The sequence below is a fragment of the Odontomachus brunneus genome, unplaced genomic scaffold, assembly GCF_010583005.1.
Source record: "Odontomachus brunneus isolate Ranch 3 - 2012 unplaced genomic scaffold, Obru_v1 Obru_scaffold_096, whole genome shotgun sequence".
Taxonomy (NCBI): domain Eukaryota; kingdom Metazoa; phylum Arthropoda; class Insecta; order Hymenoptera; family Formicidae; genus Odontomachus; species Odontomachus brunneus.
In genome coordinates, this window is record NW_022639546.1 from 929,857 (window position 1) to 949,792 (window position 19,936).

The 19,936-nt window shown below is 29.7% G+C and overlaps 3 protein-coding genes across 3 annotated transcripts in view; all 3 read left to right on the forward strand.

Moving 5' to 3' along the window:
• The window catches only part of LOC116848463 (odorant receptor 43a-like), a 6,503-nt gene extending 957 nt beyond the window's left edge, over positions 1-5,546 (forward strand). Inside the window, exons 2-6 of the mRNA XM_032824577.1 lie at positions 4,363-4,479; positions 4,545-4,635; positions 4,957-5,102; positions 5,275-5,407; positions 5,493-5,546. Of these exons, the coding sequence (XP_032680468.1) occupies positions 4,363-4,479; positions 4,545-4,635; positions 4,957-5,102; positions 5,275-5,407; positions 5,493-5,546 (541 nt within the window). The remainder of the gene's footprint in view (positions 1-4,362; positions 4,480-4,544; positions 4,636-4,956; positions 5,103-5,274; positions 5,408-5,492) is intronic.
• A 2,362-nt stretch (positions 5,547-7,908) lies between these two features.
• LOC116848464 lies at positions 7,909-11,029 on the forward strand. The gene is made up of 9 exons (XM_032824579.1): positions 7,909-8,311; positions 8,701-8,820; positions 8,955-9,132; positions 9,442-9,706; positions 9,817-9,933; positions 9,999-10,089; positions 10,433-10,578; positions 10,758-10,890; positions 10,976-11,029. The coding sequence occupies exons 1-9, from the start codon at positions 8,168-8,170 to the stop codon at positions 11,027-11,029; spliced, it is 1,248 nt and encodes a 415-aa protein (XP_032680470.1). The 5' UTR covers positions 7,909-8,167.
• Positions 11,030-13,925: 2,896 nt separating this feature from the next.
• LOC116848465 lies at positions 13,926-16,973 on the forward strand. The gene is made up of 9 exons (XM_032824580.1): positions 13,926-14,122; positions 14,554-14,673; positions 14,886-15,003; positions 15,386-15,650; positions 15,814-15,930; positions 15,996-16,086; positions 16,379-16,524; positions 16,704-16,836; positions 16,920-16,973. The coding sequence occupies exons 1-9, from the start codon at positions 13,979-13,981 to the stop codon at positions 16,971-16,973; spliced, it is 1,188 nt and encodes a 395-aa protein (XP_032680471.1). The 5' UTR covers positions 13,926-13,978.
• The last annotated feature ends 2,963 nt before the right edge of the window (positions 16,974-19,936 follow it).

Below are 19,936 nucleotides of genomic sequence, written 5' to 3' on the forward strand. Positions count from 1 at the left end.
GTATATTCAATGCGACCTATGTCGGGCGGATAACACAAAAGATGAGGTTTTTCATTTGCAGTTGATAAGTACATCAATATCTTACTTTACCGTAATGTATTCTACGCAACAGTGACATGAATGTGTCCGCCATTTAATAGTATATTGAGATGTAGTAGGTAAGCGTGATAACTTCTGCCCGTTATGTTCTTACTGGAAACTTTCAATTAATTCTATATAATATCTTTTTTAAAGCTTTTTTTTTCTTTTGAAAGATTCCAGACAATTTGAACTTATTTTATACAAATCCATATTGCATTCGCAAATTTTATGCGACACTTACAACATCTAGGTGTCAAAATAAATTTACCTGTTATTATAAAGAGAAAAATATCATTTTACTACTAACAGAACGATAACTCAGTTTATATTTCTTCTTTTAAGTAATGATTATCTTCAACAAAGAATATTTTCTTGATAATAGTTTAGAAACATGTTTATTACAATTTCAGAAAATCATGTTATTGTGTATTCAAAAGAAGAATTTATTCTTTTTAAAGAAATATTGTGAAACTTTATCGAAGAACAAGTTGGTCCGACTTTATGGAGTAAGCAAACCGAATTTTTTGTCTAATTTAATACATATAATTTAATATTCTTGATTAAAATGTAAAACGTGCTAAGATTTTATATAGATATTTTGAATAAGTTTGATACTTATGATAAATTTATGATAGATTTGCGGATATATAAACTGACGAAATGTTTCTAACAAATAATAACATTTACTTAAATGCAATATATATTTTTTGATGTATGTACGTTTTAAGACTCGGTTGTGCAATACATATAAGAAACATAGATATATCATGGTTTTAATTATATCTAATTATTTGAAGCATTCAAAACGTGTCTGGAGATGGCGCTGATTCAATTATACGTTGTCGGAAAGTAATTATATTTGGAGGAATAGGATATAGGTGAGACACCGCGTGAGAGGCTAGTAATTGGTGAGCATTTAATACAATCAAGCACATTTACGACTTTAAAATTCCTTATATACAGACTAATGCATTAAATCGTTTAAGTGCGGCCGTTCAAAGGAGAGATTGGGACAATTCGTCGGTTTTACTTATTTTCTTGAAAAATCATGAAATTTAGTCACGCTAGTAACTGCAAAAGTGGACACTTTTTAGAATAGTTTAATTATTGAATGTCATAGACTTGAGCATCACATACTTTAGTATTATTCCGTAAGTAATATATATTAGCACAAGTAACAGTAAAAAAATTCACAAGTTATTAGAAGTTTACACTTTACCGACGCTAATTCCACAGTTAACACGTCGAGCTTGAGACAAATGCGACTGACATTCTTCTCAACGATCAAACGTACTTCACGAGTGTTTATACTGGTGCTTATACTGAAGCACTTGAATGGTGGAAAGAGCGATTACGCTTACTTATCAGGCGTGAACTTCGGCCGGCTAGTCGTCTCATAAGTTATTTCGTGAGAAATTAATGTATATTAAATTTCTTTCCATTTAAGTTTGATAACTGATATTGTTTCTATGACAAAGAGATTAAAATTTCCATTCGGGGCATGGTTATTCCGAGGCAACACAACAGAATTCATTATAGTTGGTTAACCCAGTTTCGAGTGTATTATCTTTTCAATAAATTTATTGCTTGCACCATTTATGATTGCTGAATATATACCGAACCTTTTTATTAAAATTGTTACTTCCATAATATTTTCTTGTTCTCCAAAGTACTCTCACTAATTTTTTAGTTTCTTGTCTTGAAAGATTGTTCTTCTTATTAATCTTATTTGACGCTTTGTTTAAGTCTTAATCTCTTTTCAGTGAGTTTTTCCGCACTATTAATTAAATACATCTTCGAACGCGAGTGGTAAAACATTTCATGATATTTAAATACGCGCAATAGTAAAAATAAAATAATGTAATTGTAAGAATGTAAAAAATGTTTAGTTTCAAATTGCTGTAATATCAAAATTACATGTTGTCACCAAAAAAAGAAAACTTATTTATATTATAATTTGCAAGTACATCGGTATCTTATTTTATCGTTATGTATTTTACGCAGAAGTGACGCAAATTTCCATCGTTCAATAATATATGAGAGTACAGTAGATGCGCGTTGGATGTTATTTGATTTTCACTAATCTATGCGTGCAATTAAGGTTGTGAATATCTGCGAAGAAAGCTCTGTGAAAACATCTAAATTAGATCAATATTTTACCGTCTATAATTCCGTGGATGGTATCTTGCTATATTGCGACATATCGGCTGATGTAACCTCCCCATAACCATGTGTGTCTCGTGGTTGCTGGCTTTACAATGAACTGTGTACGCGACTGGGATGCAAGTGCGCTTGCGTGGACATTTAGATGACCAAGTCGTTTCGTGAGTGTTATTCTATGGGAAATAAACATACGCATATATTGAATTTCTCTCGGTGTCAGATCGATAGCCGGCTTTTTCCCCTTCAAAGTCATGAGAATGCACGCGTGTCGATTTTACGGAAATATTACGCATCGCCCTACGGTTATTTTTCATTATATAATTTACATTAAATTTCATGTTAAATGGAAGGCTGTTATAGAGTTGAACGATTGAAATAAGGGTATTTTGCAAAAACGTCGTGGACTTCCCACAGTCAAACGCGTCTCGACACTCGTAGCGAAATGATCTGTATTGAAACTGAACATTTTTCTATTAATCGAATTCTTCTGCTAGGAGTTGGCTTATGGCCTTATCAGCGATCAAAACTTATCCTAATCCAGACTATCATAACTTTCCTCATACTGATGTGTTTTGTAATTTTTCAGGTATGTTTATATTGTAATTGCACATGTTATTGTGTAATAGAAATGGTTGCACAGTCACCTGTACTAAATGTCTACTTTGACTGCAAAAACACGCGAATTATAATATGATTGTTTCATACTATTGAACATTTATATAGTAAGACATCTCAGCTTTTTTTAATCAATAAAAATTAGTCGGATTTATTAATTAAACGTCATGTCTTATCAACGTTCAGAAAAATTTTTTTATTATAACACAATTTAATTTTTCTTTAACATAAAATTTGTAACTTTCTTTTTATAAATTTAATTATGTTGTTTTATAATAGAAATGGAGGTAACAAACTATTTTAAATTTTCACTTTGGTAGTTATATAAAGAAACAGTTTTTAATATTGTTATTTAAAAAAATGTGTTGCCTACAGACTACAGTATTTCTAACTGCAGAATACACTTCTGATCTTGTCATCAATGTTTTGACCAATACATTAGTGTCCTGTATTTTTTCGTTTAATTTTCTTTCTTTCTGGATTAAGATTCGAACTGTAAGTTTAAATTATCTGTGGTATATTTAATTAAATGTTATCCGTGAAGTTTTTTATATAAACATTTTTTAGAATTCTATAAGAAGTAACGTTATACAATATAATTATTATTATAGTAATAATTATTATAACAGGTAAAGTGTTTACTGGAAAGACTACAGGAAATTTGTAATGAGTTGAAGGACGAGAATGAAATTGCAATTATAAAAACACATGGTTATCGAGCAAGACAAATTACTATTTTTCTTATACGTAAGATAACGCTCTTTATACTTACATTACTGTATATAATGAAATATACTCGTTATAAAAGTTTATAAAGATTGTAAAGTTAACCACTTTACAATCTTGTGCGTATGTGTGCAAACTTTGAAGCTATATTAAAAAATACCTAATTAACATTTTAATAAGATGTTACGGGTGTAAATATATTTTAACGATGACATATGATATTTAAGTTATTATTAAAAATAACAGAAATTGAAATATTTCTATAATCAGTTTTATGTCAGACCATACACATAATAGAGGTTATATTTTTAGTAAATTTTGTTTTACAATAATTCTTTCCTATTGATTATTAAATAAAACACCAATTTATATAATTGTATTTTTTTAAATGTTTTTAGTGATAGTCGTGTTTCCTCAAATTGTTATTATTGCTCAACCAGTTTGGCCACGCGTTCTTGGCATTTTTTTGTTCCTGAACAAATCTTTGTTTCGTCGCAAAACGTTTATCGTGACCGAGTACTTTGTTGATCAAGAAAAGTATTCTTACTTAATCATGTTGCATACGAACATAGCAGTTTTCATAGGAACGTTTGCAGTGATAGCAACAGGAACGCTGCTTTTGGTGTCTCTTAAACATGCCTGTGGAATGTTTAGTATCGCCAGGTGATGAAGCCAATAGCAATATGTAGAAAAATCATGATTTTTATTAGTGTATTTTTGTATGTTGAATAAATAAATAGAAAATTATATAATTATAAGCAAGAAAATTATTTACAGTTATCGCATAGAACGAGCAATTACAAACAATAGGCGAGAAAATGTTAATTTAAAGGACCAAAATGTGATTTTTAGGAGGATGGTCTATGCGATAGACATTCATCGTAAAGCTATGCAGTCGGTATTTATTTGATAAGACTTACTTAAAATAAGTGTAATAACATTCTCTTACATTCTTAAAGATACTCCAATTTTCTGGTATCCAGCTTTGAGGGAACTTTCTTTCTTCTCATAGCGTTCACCGTGATTTGTTTGAGTTTTAATTTTTTTCGAGTGAGTTTTTCCGGACTTTAAATATATCTATAGACGAGAGGAGTTTATATACAAATCTCAATATATAAATTTGCTTACATACAAAACATAATCATAATGATATAAACATAATAATATAATTTATAGTATATAATAGTATAATTTATAGTAAAATAATAATATAATTATAGTATAATAATAATATAATTATACTATGTGCGTAAAAACAGTTCAGTATAAAAAAAATCTTGATATTATTAAGTTATATATTAATTGTGATTTATACAAGTAATATCATTAATAACCATTCATCTTTATGAGGTTGACATTATTTGGTCTTAGATTTTTCAGCTTACATCAACCGGAGGTGATAAATTTGAACTTTTATTACGTTTTCTACACACAATTCTTATTCTTTTATTCATGTTCGTGGGCAACGCAATCGGACAGGAACTTACAGATCGCAATGATCAAGTATATTTTACAGCGTAAGATATACATTGTTTTCGTATTATTGATGATATTTGTGTGCCTTCTTACAGCCCCACAGTGAAATTAACAAAACTAAAGTTTAATATAATGTCCAAAGCGCGTATATATGAGAACATTGTTCTGTCTTCTTGCTTTTCTCGAATTAATATTTTACTCATTATGTTATAGATACAAAGTTATATGGTATACAACGTCCTTACACGTGCAGAAACTAATATTATTTCTGATACAAAGAGGTAACAAAACTTTCTGGTTGAAAGTGGGTGGATTATTTGTTCCATGCTTAGAGGGTTTTTCAACGGTAAAAAATATATAATTCAATGAGATATATTCAATGCGACCTATGTCGGACGGATAACACGAAAGATGAGATTTTCCATTTACAGTTGATAAATGCATCACTATCTTACTTTACCATGATATATTCTACGCAACAGTGATATGAATGTGTCCGTCATTTAATAGTATATCGAGATATAATAAGTAAGCGTGATAATTTCTGCCCGTTATATTCTTACTGGAAACTTTCAATTAATTATATATATACTTTTTATAGCTTTTTTTTTAAAGATTCCAGACAATTTACTCATTTTATAGAAATCTATATTGCATCCGCAATTTTTATGCGACACTTACATCTTCTACGTGTCAAAATAAATTTACCTGTTATTATAAAGAGAAAATTATCATTTTATTGCAAACAAGAACGATAACTCAGTTTATATTTCTTCTTTTAAGTAATGATTATCTTCGACAAAGAATATTTTCATGATAATATTTTGGAAAAATGTTCATTACAAATTTCAGAAAATCATGTTATTATGTATTCAAAAGAAGAATTTGTTCCTTATAAAAAAATATTGTGAAACTTTATCGAGGAACAAGTTGGTTCGACTTTATGGGGTAAGCAAACCGATTTTTTGTCTAATTTAATACATATCATTTAATATTCTTGATTGTAATGTGCTAAGATTCAGAATATATTTTGAATAACTTTGATACTTACAATAAATTTATATTAGATTTGCGGATATATAAACTGACTAAATACTTGTAACAAATAATAATATTTACTTAAATGCAGTATATATTTTTTGAGATATATTTTTAAGACTCGGTTGTACAATATATGTAAGAAACATAGGTATATCATGGTAATTATATCTAATTACTTGAAGCATTGAAAACGTGTCTGGAGATGACGCTTATTCGATTATACTTTGTCGGAAAATAATTTTATTCGGTGGAATGGGATATAGGTGAGACACCACGCGTGGCTAGTAATTGGTAAGCATTTAATACAATCAAGCACGTTTACGACTTTAACGTTCCTCATATACAGTCAAATACATTAAATCGTTCAGGTACAGCCGTGTTCAAATGAGAGCTGGGAACACACAATTCGTCAGTTTTATTTACTTTTTTGCGAAATCATAAAATTTAGTCACGCTACTAATTGCAAAAGTGGACACTTTTTAGAATTGTTTAACTATTGAATGTCATAGACTTGAGCGTCACACACCTTAGTATAATTCCGTAAGTACGTGAAATATATTAGCACTAGTAACAGTAAAAAAATTCACAAGTTATTAGAGGTTTACACTTTACCGACGCTAATTACAGTTAACACGTCGAGCTTGAGACAAATGCGACTGATGTTCTTCTCAACGATCAAACGTACCTCACGAGTGTTTATACTGGTGTTTATACTGAAGCACCTAAATGGTGGAAAGAGCGACTACGCTTGCGTGAACTTCGGCCGGCTAGTCGTCGTATGAGTTATATCGTGAGAAATTAATATATATTGAATTTCTTTTCATTTTATATTAATAACGGATATTGTTTGTCTTGCAAAAAGATTAAAATTACTATATTAGCCATGGATGGATTTTTCACGGTTTCCCTCAGCAAAAATACATCATGCTTTAGAATATATTTAGCGTGGGATATTCCGAGGCAACACAACAGAATTCATTATAGTTGATTAACACGGTTTCGAGTGTGTTCCTTTTCAATAAATTTATTGCTTGCAGATGACACCATTTTTGATTGCTGAATATATACCTAACCTTTTCATTAAAATTGTTACTTCCATAATATTTTCTCGTTCTGCAAAATACTCTCACTAATTTTTTAGTTTTTAATCTCGAAAGATTGTTCTTCTTATTAATCTTATTTGATGTGCTTTGTTTAAATCTTAATCTCTTTCGAGTGAGTTTTTCCGCACTATTAATTAAATACATCTTTGAACGCGAGCGGTATAATTTTTCATGATATTTAAATACACACAGTAGTAAAAATCAAATAATGTGATTGTAAGAATGTAAAAAATGCTTAGTTTTAAATTGCTGTAATACTAAAATTACAGTTGTCACGAAAAGAAGGAAACTTACTTATACTATAGTATGCAAGTATATCGGTATCTTATTTTATCGTTATGTATTTTACGCAAAGGTGACACAAATTTCCATTATTCAATAGATTATGGGAGTACAGTAGGTACGCGTTGGATGTTACTTGATTTTCACTAATGTATGCGTGCAATTAAGTTTGTAAATATCTGCGAAGAGAGCTCTGTGAAAACATTTAAATTATTAGATCAATATTTTACCGTCTATAATTCCGTGGATGATATCTTGCTATATTGCGACGGATCGTCTGATGTGTCTCCCCATAACCATGTGTGTCTCGTGGTTGCTGGCTTTAGAATGAACCGTGTGCGCGACTGGGATGCAAGTGCGCTTGCGTGGACATTTAGATGACCAAGTCGTTCTGTGAGTGTTATTCTATGGGAAATAAACATACGCGTACGTTGAATTTCTCTCGGTGTCAGATCGATAGCCGGCCTTTCCCCTTCAATGTCATGAGAATGCACGCGTGTCGATTTTACGGAAATATTACGCATCGCCCTATGGTTATTTTTCATTATATAATTTACATTAAATTTCATGTTAAATGGAAGGCTGTTATAGAGTAATGGTTTGAACGGTTGAAATAAGGGTATTTTGCAAAAATTTCGTGGACTTCCCACAGTCAAACGCGTCTCGACACTCGTAGCGAAATGATCTGTATTGAAACTGAACATTTTTCTATTAATCGAATTCTTCTGCTAGTACTTGGCTTATGGCCCTATCAACGATCAAAACTTGTCCTACTCCAGACTATCATAATTTTTGTCATACTGATGAGTTTTATAATATCTCAAGTATGTTTATATTGTAATTGCACATGTTATTGTGTAATAGAAATAGCTGCACAGTCATCTGTAGTGAATGTCTATTTTGACTTAAAAAACACGCGAACTATTATATGATTGTTTTATATTACTGAACATTCATATAGTAAGCATATTAGCACTTTTTAATCAATGAAAATTAGTCAGATTTATTAATTAAATGTCATGTGTTATCAACGATCAGAAAAATTTTAACACAATTTAATTTTTCTTCAACATAAAATTTGTAACTTTCTTTTTATAAATTTAATTGTTATTTTATCATAGATATGGAGGCAACAAACTATTTTAAATTTGCACTTTGGTAGTTAAACAAACAGTTTTTAATGTTGTTATATAAAAAAATGTGTTGCCTACAGATTACAGTACTTCTAACTGCAGAATACACTTCCGATCTTCTCATCAATGTTTTGACCACCGCATTATTATCTTGTAGTTGTTCGGTTAATTTTCTTTCGTTCTGGATTAATATCCGAACTGTAAGTTGAGATTTTCTGTGGTATATTTAATTAAATGTAGTTCGTGAATTTTTCTATATAAACATTTTTTAGTATTCTATAATATGTAACATTATACAATATAATTATTACTATAATAATAATTATTATAACAGGTAAAGTGTTTACTGGAAGAACTGCAGAAAATATGTAATGAATTAAAGGACGTGAATGAAATTGCAATTATAAAAAGATACGGTTGTCAAGCGAAACGTATTACTGCTTCTATTACACGTAGGATATTATCTTCCACACTTCTCGACCTGTTGCAATGTGATAATAATAGATTATTTTTTCTATAAAAAGTAGATTAACATTTTGTTTCCATGCGCGTATATGTGTAATGTCGAAATTTCATTAAAATAAATATCTTATTAACATCTGTTAATAAGGAATACTGGTATAAATTTTGACAATAATGTATGATATTTTAATTATTATCAAAAGTAACAGAAATTAAAATGTTTTGATGATCAGCTTTCTGTCAGACTACACACATAATAGAGAAGTTATATTTGAGTGAATTTAGTTTTACAATAATTCTTTACTATTGATTATTAAAAAACACCAATTTATATAATTACATTTTTTAAATGTCCTTAGTGTTATCCGCGTTTCCTCCAATCGTTAATATTGCTCAACCAATTTGGCCACGCGTTCTTGGCATTTTTTTGTTCCTGAACGAATCTTTGTTCCGTCGCAAGACGTTAATCTTGACCGAGTACTTTGTCGATCAAGAAAAATATTTTTACTTAATTATGTTGCATACGAACATAGCAATTTACATAGCAACGTTTGCAATGATAGCAACAGGAACGCTGCTTCTGGTGTCTCTTAAACATGCCTGTGGAATGTTTAGTATCGCCAGGTGATGAAACCAATAGCAATACATAGAATAATCATGATTTTTATTAGTGTATTTTCACATAAATAAATAAAAAGAAAATTATATAATTATAGCGAGAAAATTATTTGCAGTTATCGCATAGAACGAGCAATTACAAACAATAAGCGAGAAAATGTTAATTTAAAGGACCAGAATGTGATTTTTAAAAGGATGGTCTATGGGATAGACATTCATCGTAAAGCTATGCAGTCGGTATTTATTTGATAACACTTACTTATAATAAGTGTAATAACATTCTCTTATATTCTTAAAGATACTCCAATTTTATAATATCCAGCTTTGAGGGAACTTTCTTTCTTCTCATTGCGTTCGGCGTGGTTTGTTTGAGTCTTAATCTTTTTCGAGTGAGTTTTTCCGGACTTTAAATTTATCTATAGATGAGAGGAGTTTATATACAAATCTCAATATACAAATTTATTTACATACATAAAGAAACATAATTATATGCAAAGAAACAATTAATATAAATTATAGTGTAATAATAATGTAATTTATATTATATAATAGTATAATTTATAGTATAATGATAATAAAATTATATTATAATAATAATATAATTATACTATGTACGTAAAAACAGTTCAGTGTCAAAAAAAATCTTGATATTATTAAGTTATATATTTGTGGTTTACACAAATAATATCATTAATAACTATTCATCTTTATGAGATTGACATTTGGTCTTAGATTGTTCAGCTTGCATCAACCGGAGGTGATAAATTAGAACTTTTCTTACGTTTTGTATACACAATTCTTATTCTTTTATACATGTTCTTTGCCAACGCAATCGGACAGGAAATTACAGATCACAATGATCAAGTATATTTTACAGCGTAAGATATATATTGTTTTCGTATTATTCATGACAATTGTGTGCTAGTGGCCTTCTTACAGGCCAACAGTGAATTTACCAAAACTAAAGTTTAATGTAATTTCCAAAGTGCGTATATATGGGAACATTGTTCTGTCTTTTTGTTTTTTTCGAATTTATATTTTATCCATTATGTCGTAGATACAAAGTTATATGGTATATAATGCCCTTACATGTGCAGAAATTAATATTATTTCTGATACAAAGAGGTAACAAAACTTTCGGTTTGAATGTGGGTGGATTATTTGTTGCATCCTTAGAGTGTTTTGCAACGGTAAAAAATATATAATTTAATCCGATATATTCAATGCGACTTATGTCGGACGGATAACACGAAAGATGAGATTTTTCATTTGCAGTTGATAAGTGCATCACTATCTTACTTTACCGTGATGTATTCTACGCAACAGTGACATGAATGTATCCGTCATTTAATAGTATATCGAGATGTAATAGGTAAGCGTGATAATTTCTGCCCGTTATATTTTTATTGGAAACATTCAATTAATTCTATGTAATATCCTTTTTATAGCTTTTTTTTTATATCGAGATGTAATAGGTAAGCGTGATAATTTCTGCCCGTTATATTCTTATTGGAAACATTCAATTAATTCTATGTAATATCCTTTTTATAGCTTTTTTTTTATATCGAGATGTAATAGGTAAGCGTGATAATTTCTGCCCGTTATATTCTTATTGGAAACATTCAATTAATTCTATGTAATATCCTTTTTATAGCTTTTTTTTTATATCGAGATGTAATAGGTAAGCGTGATAATTTCTGCCCGTTATATTCTTATTGGAAACATTCAATTAATTCTATGTAATATCCTTTTTATAGCTTTTTTTTTCTTTTGAAAGATTCCAGACAATTTGAACACATTTTATACAAATCCATACCATATCCGCAATTTTTATGCGACACTTACAACATCTAGGTATAAAAATAAATTTACCTGTTATTATAAAGAGAAAAATAAAATTTTATTGCAAACAAAAACGATAACTCAGTTTATTTCTTTTTTTAATGACTTTCAGCAAAAAATATTTTTTTGATAATAGTTTGAAAACATGTTCATTACAAATTTCAGAAAATCATGTTATAATGTATTCAAAAGAAGAATTTATTCTTTTTAAAAAAATATGGTGAAACTTTATCGAAGAGCAAATTGGTTTGACTTTATGGAATAAGCAAACCGAATTTTATGTCTAATTTAATACATATAATTTAATATTCTTGATTGAAATGTAAAACGTGATAAAATTCAGAATATATTTTGAATAAGTTTGATACTTATGATGAATTTAAGATTTGCGGATATATAAACTGACGAAATACTTCTAACAAATAATAACATTTACTTAAATGCAGTATATATTTTTTGAGATATATACGTTTTTAAGACTCGGTTGTGCAATATATGTAAAAAACATAGGTATATCATGGTTTTAATTATATCTAATTATTTAAAGCATTGAAAACGTGTTTGGAGATGATGCTGATTCGATTATACTTTATCGGAAAATAATTTTATTTGGAGCAATGGGATATATGTGAGACACCGCGCGAGGTTAGTAATTGATGAGCATTTATTACAATCAAGCACATTTACGACTTTAACATTCCTCAGATACAGACAAATTTATTAAATCGTTCAGGTGCGACCGTATTCAAAGGAGAGCTGGGCACACACAATTCGTCGGTGTTACTTATTTTCTTGCAAAATCATGAAATTTAGTCATGCTACTAACTGCAGAAGTGAATACTTTTTAGAATAGTTTTACTATTGAATGTCATTGACTTAAGCATCATACACATTAGTATAATTAGGTAAGTACGTGAAATATATTAGTACTAGTAACAGTAAAAAATTCACTAGTTATTAGAGGTTTACACTTCATCGACGCTAATCCCACAGTTAACACGTCGAGCTTGAGACAAATGCGACTGACGTTCTCCTCAACGATCAAACGTGCGCGACGAGTATTCACACTGGACTGAAGCACTTGAATGGTAGAAAGAGTGACTACGCTTGCGTAAACTTCGACCGGCTAGTTGTCTTATGAGTTATTTCATGAGAAATAATATATATTGAATTTCTTTAATTTGAATATTGAATTTTATGTTAATAATTGTTATAGTTTGTGTTGCAAAGATATTAAAATTACCATTTTGGCTATAGATGGATTGCTCACGGTTTCCCTCAGCAAAAAATACATCATGGATTGGAATATATTCACCGTAGGATATTCCGAGTAGGCAACACAACAGAATTCATTATAGTTGGTTAACACAGTTTCGAGTGTGCTATCTTTTCAATAAATTTATTGCTTGCAGATGACATCATTTATGGTTGCTGAATATATATCGAACTTTTCATTAAAATTGTTACTTCCATAATATTTTCTTGTTCTGCAAAGTAGTCTCACTAATTTTTTAGTTTTTAGTCTCGAAAGATTGTTCTTCTTATTAATCTTATTTGATGTGCTTTGTTTAAGTTTTAATCTCTTTTGAGTGAGTTTTTCGTCACTATTAATTAAATACATCTTCGAACCCGAGTGGTAAAATATTTCATGATATTTAAATACGCTCAGTAATAAAAATAAAATAATGTGAGTGTAAGAATGTAAAAAATGTTTAGTTTCAAATAGCTATAATATATTACATGTTGTCACAAAAAATTAAAACTTATTTATATTATAGTTTGCAAGTACATCGGTATCTTACTTTATCGTTACGTGTTTTACGCAAAAGTGACACTAATTTCCATTATTCAATAGTATATGGGAGTACAGTAGGTACGCGTTGGATGTTACTTGATTTTCACTAACGTATGCGTGCAATTAAGTTTGTAAATATCTGCGAAGAGAGCTCTGTGAAAACATTTAAATTATTAGATCAATATTTTACCGTCTATAATTCCGTGGATGATATCTTGCTATATTGCGACGAATCGTCTGGTGTGTCTCCCAATAACCATGTGTGTCTCGTGGTTGCTGGCTTTAGAATGAACCGTGTGCGCGACTGGAATGCAAGTGCGCTTGCGTGGTCATTTAGATGACGAAGTCGTTTCGTGAATGTTATTCTATGGGAAATAAACATACGCATATGTTGAATTTCTCTCGTTGTCAGATCGATAGCCGACTTTTTCCCCTTCAAAGTCACGAAAGTGCACGTGTCTCGACCTTACGGAAATATTATGCATCGCCCTACGGTTATTTTTCATTATATAATTAACATTAAAATTCATGTTAAATAGAAGGTAGTTATAGAATAATGGTTTAAAATGGTAAAATAAAATGATCGTGCAAAAACGTCGTGGAGTTCCCAGAGTCAAACGCGTCTCGACACTCATAGCGAAATGATCTGTGTTGAAACTGACCATTTTTCTATTAATCGAATTCTTCTGCTAGTAGTTGGCTTATGGCCCTATCAGCGATCAAAACTTGTCCGACTCCAGACTATCATAATTTTTGCCATACTGATGAGTTTTCTAATATTTCAGGTATGTTTATATTGTAATTGCACATGTGTTGTGTAATAGAAATGGCTGCACAGTTACCTGCAGTAAATGTCTTTGATTTCAAAAACACGCGAACTATAATATGATTGTATCATACTATTGAACATTCATATAGTAAGACATATTAGCACTTTTTAATCAATAAAAATTAGTCGGATTTATTAATTAAATGTCATGTGTTATCAACGTTCAGACACATTTTTTTATTAGAATACAGTTTAATTTTCTTCAACATAAAATTTGTAACATTCTTTTTGTAAATTTAATGTTGAAGAAAAATTAAATTGTGTTATAATTTTATGTTGTTTTATAATGGATATGGGGGCAACAAACTATTTTAAATTTGCACTTTGGTAGTTAAATGAAGAAACAGTTTTTAATGTTGTTATTAAAAAAAAACGTTTTGCCTACAGACTACAGTATTTCTAACAGCAGAATTCACTTCAGATCTTTTCATCAATGTTTTGACCACCGCATTATTATTCTGTACTTTTTCGGTTAATTTTCTTTCGTTCTGGTTTAATATCCGAACTGTAAGTTAAAATTTTCTGTTGTACATGTAATTAAATGTTATCTATCCGTGAATTTATCTGTATAAACATTTTTTAGAATTTTATAATAAGTAACAATATAATTATACAATAATAATAATATAATTATTTAAACAATAATAATATAAATATTTAAACAATAATGATATAATTATACTATATAATTATTACTATAATAATTATTATTATAACAGATAAAGTGTTTACTGGAAAAACTGCAGAAAATCTGTAATGAGTTAAAGGACGAGAATGAAATTGCAATTATAAAAAGATACGGTTATCAAGCGAAACGTATTACTGCTTCTATTATACGTAGGATATTATCTTCCATACTTCTCAATATTGCAATGTGATAATAATAGATTATATTTGCTATAAAAAGTACATTAACCATTTTGTTTTTATGAGCATATATGTGTAATGTCAAAGTTTCATTAAAAAAAATTTCTTATTAACATCTATTAATAAGGAATTACCTATATAAATGTATTTTGATGATAACGTATAATATATTAATTATTATCAAAGGTAACAGAAATTAAATTGTTTCCATGATCAGTTTTCTGTCATACTACACACATACATACACAAAAGAAAAGTGGTTTTATATTGAGTAAAAATTTCGATCTATAACAATTCTTTATAATTATATATTTAGATACTCTAATTATACATTTTCTTTTAATGCTCTTAGTGATATGTGTGTTCATTGAAGTCGGTCTTCTTGGCCACTTAATTTGGCCTCGCTTTCTTGGCATTTTTTTGTTTCTGAACGAATCTTGGCCTCGTCGCAAAACTTTCATCTTGACGGAGTATTTTGTCGATCAAGAAAAGTATTCTAATTTAATCTGGTTGCATATGAACACAGCAATTTGCATAGGAGCGTTTGCAGCGTTTGCAACTGGAACGCTGCTTCTGGTGTTTCTTAAATATGCCTGTGGAATGTTTAGTATCGCCAGGTGATAAAGCCAATAGCAATATATGCAAAAATCATGATTTTAATTAGAATATGTTTTCCAACGTTAAATAAACGAAAAAGAAATTATATAATTATATATATTAATAATTAATAATTAATAATTATATAATTATTATATTATATAGCGAAAAAATTATTTACAGTTATCGAATAGAACAAGCAATTACAAACAAGAAGCGCGAAAATGATGATCTAAAGGACCAGAATGTGATTTTTAAGAAGATAATCTATGCGGTAGACATTCATCGTAACGCTATGCAGTCGGTATTTATTTGATAACATGTACTTAAAATAAGTGTGATAACATTCTTTTATATTCTTAAAGATACTCCGATTTTTTAATATCCAGCTTTGAGGGGACTTTCTTTCTTCTCATTACGTTCGGCGTGGTTTGCTTGAGTCTTAATCTTTTTCGAGTGAGTTTTTCCGGGCTTCAAACGTATTTATAGACGACAGGAGTTTATATACAAATCTCAATATATAAATTTGTTTACATACGTAAAGAAACATAATCATATGCAAAGAAATAATCAATATAAATTATAGCTAAATTAATTGATATAAATTATAGCTTTTAAATTATATACTATGTGTGTACAAATAGTTTAGTGTAAAAAAATCTTGATATTAAGCTATATATTAATAGTGATTTATCCAAGAAATACTATTAATAACTATTCATCTTTAATTGACATCATTTGATCTTAGACTTTTCAGCTTGCATTATCCGGAAGTGATAAATTTGAACTTTTATCACGTTTTGTATGCACAGTTTTTATTCTTTTATACATGTTCTTAGCCAATGCAATCGGACAGGAAATTACAGATCACAATGATCAAGTATATTTTACAGCGTAAGATATACATTGTTTTCCTATTATTGATTACAATTGTATGCTAGTAGTTTTCTTAGAGGCCAACAGTGAAATTAACAAAACTAAAGTTTAATATAATTTCCAAAGCGCGTATATATGGGAACATTGTTTTGTCTTCTTGCTTTTCTCGAATTTATATTTTAGTCATTATGTCGTAGATACAAAGTTATATGGTACACCACGCCCTTACACGTGCAGAAACTAATATTATTTCTGATACAAAGAGGTAACAAAACTTTCGGATTGAATGTGGGTGGATTATTTGTTGCATCCTTAGAGTGCTTTGCAACGGTGAAAAATATAATTGAATCATATATATTTAATGCGAACTATGTCGGATGGATAACACGAAAGATGAGGTTTTTCATTTGCAGTTGATAAGTGCATCACTGTCTTACTTTACCGTGATGTATTCTACGCAACAGTGACATGAATGTGTCCTTCATTTAATAGTATATCGAGATGTAGTAGGTAAGCATGATAACTTCTGCCCGTTATATTCTTACTGGAAATTTTCAATTAATTCTATGTAATATCCTTTTTATAGCTTTTTTTTTTTTTAAAGATTCCATGCAATTTGAACTTATTTTATGCAAATCTATATTGCATCCGCATTTTTTATGCGACACTTACAACATCTAGATATCAAAATAAATTAACCTGTTATTATAAAGAGAAAATAATCATTTTATTGCAAACAAGAACGATAACTCAGTTTATTTCTTCTTTGAAGTAATGATTATCTTCGATAAAGAATATTTTCTTGATAATAGTTTGGAAAAATGTTCATTACAAATTTCAGAAAATCATGTTATTATGTATTCAAAAGAAGAATTTATTCCTTTTAAAAAAATATTGTGAAACTTTGTCGAAGAACAAGTTGGTTCGACTTTATGGGGTAAGCAAACCGATTTTTTGTCTAATTTAATGCATATCATTTAATATTCTTGATTGAAATGTAAAACGTGATAAAATTCAGAATATATTTTGAATACGTTTGATACTTACAATGATATTATGTTAGATTTGCGGATATATAAACTGACGAAATACTTGTAACAAATAATAACATTTACTTAAATGCAGTATATATTTTTTGAGATATGTACGTTTTTAAGACTCGATTGTACAATATATGTAAGAAACGTAAGTATATCATGGTTTTAATTATATATAATTATTTGAAGCATTCAAAACGTGTTTGGAGATAACGCTGATTCGATTATACTTTGTCGAAAATAATTTTATTCGGAGGAATGGGATATAGATGAGACACCTCGCCAGGCTAGTAATTGGTGAGCATTTAATACAATCAAGCACATTTACGACTTTAACATTCCTCAGATACAGATGCATCAAATCGTTCAGCCGCAGCCGTGTTCAAAGGAGAGCTGGGAACACACAATTTGTCGGTTTTACTTATTTTTTGCAAAATCATGAAATTTAATTATGCTACTAATTGCAAAAATGAACACTTTTTAGAATAGTTTGACTATTGAATGTCAGATTTGAGCATCATACATATTAGTATAGTCCCGCATGTACGTGAAATATATTAGCACTAGTAACAGTAAAAAAATTCACAAGTAATTAGAGATTTACGCTTAACTGACGCTAATTCCACAGTTAACACGTCGAGCTTGAGACAAATGCGACTGACGTTCTCCTCAACGATCAAACGTGCCTTACGAGTGTTCGTACTGGACTGAAGCACTTGAATGGTAGAAAGAGCGACTACGCTTGCGTGAACTTTGGCCGGTTAGTCGTTTCATGAGTTATTTCGTGAGAAATTAATATATATTGAATTTCTTTCGATTTTATATTAATAACTGATATTGTTTCTGTTGCAAAAAGATTAAAATTACCATTTTGGTTATGGATGGATTGTTCACGGTTTTCCTCAGCAAAAAATATGTCATGGATTAGAATATTTTCAACATAGGATATTCCGCGTAGGCAACACAACAGAATTTATTATAGTTTGTTAACTCAGTTTCGAATGTGCTATCTTTACAATAAATTTATTGCTTGCAGAAGACATTATTTATTATTGCTGAATATATATCTAATCTCTTCATTAAAATTGTTAGTTCCATAATATTTTCTTATTCTGCACTCTCATTAAATTTTTAGTTTCTAGTTTCGAAAGATTTTGTTCTATTAATCTTATTTAACGTGCTTTGTTTAAGTCTTAATCTCTTTCGAGTGCGATTTTCCGCACTATTAATTAAATACATTTTCGAACGCAAGTGGTAAAATGTTTCATGATATTTAAATTTACGCGCAGTAGTTAAAATGAAATAATGTGATTGTAAGAATGTAAATTATGTTTAGTTTCAAATTGCTGTAATACTAAAATTACACGTTGTCATGAAAAAATGAAAACTTACTTATATTATAGTTTGCAAGTATATCGGTATTTTTTTTTATCGTTATGTATTTTACGCAGAAGTGATGCAAATTTCCATCGTTCAATAGTATATGAGAGTACAGTAGGTGCGCGTTGGATGTTATTTAATTTTCACTAATGTATGCGAGCAATTAAGTTTGTGAATATCTGCGAAGAGAGCTCTGTGAAAACATCTAAATTATTAGATCAATATTTTACCGTCTATAATTCCGTGGATGGTATCTTGCTATATTGCGACGTATCGGCTGACGTGCCTCCCCATAACCATGTGTGTTTCGTGGTTGCTGGCTTTAGAATGAACCGTGTACGCGACTGGGATGCAAGTGCGCTTGCGTGGACATTTAGATGACCAAGTCGTTTTATGAGTGTTATTCTATGGGAAATAAACATACGCGTACGTTGAATTTTTCTTCGTGTCAGTTCGATTGCCGGCCTTTTCCCCTTCAATGTTACGAAAATACACTTGTCGAACTTACGAAAATATTACGCATCGCGCTACGGTTATTTTTCATTATATAATTTACATTAAAATTCATGTTAAGTGGAAGGCGGTTATAGAGTAATGGTTTGAACGGTTGAAATAAGGGTATCTTGCAAAAACTTCGTGGATTTCCCACAGTCAAACGCGTCTCGACACTCGTAGCGAAATGATCTGTATTGAAGCTGAACATTTTTCTGTTCATCGAATTCTTCTGTTAATAGTTGGCTTATGGCCCTATCAGCGATCAAAACTTGTCCTACTCCAGACTATCATAATTTTCGTCATACTGATGAGTTTTGTAATATTTCAGGTATGTCTATATTCTAATTGCACATATTATTGTGTAATAGAAATGGCTGCACAGTCATCTGTAGTAAATGTCTACTTTGACTGCAAAAACACGCGAACTATAATATGATTGTTTTATTCTATTGAACATTCATATAGTAAGACGTGTTAGCTCTTTTTAATCAATAAAAATTAGTCGGATTTATTAATTA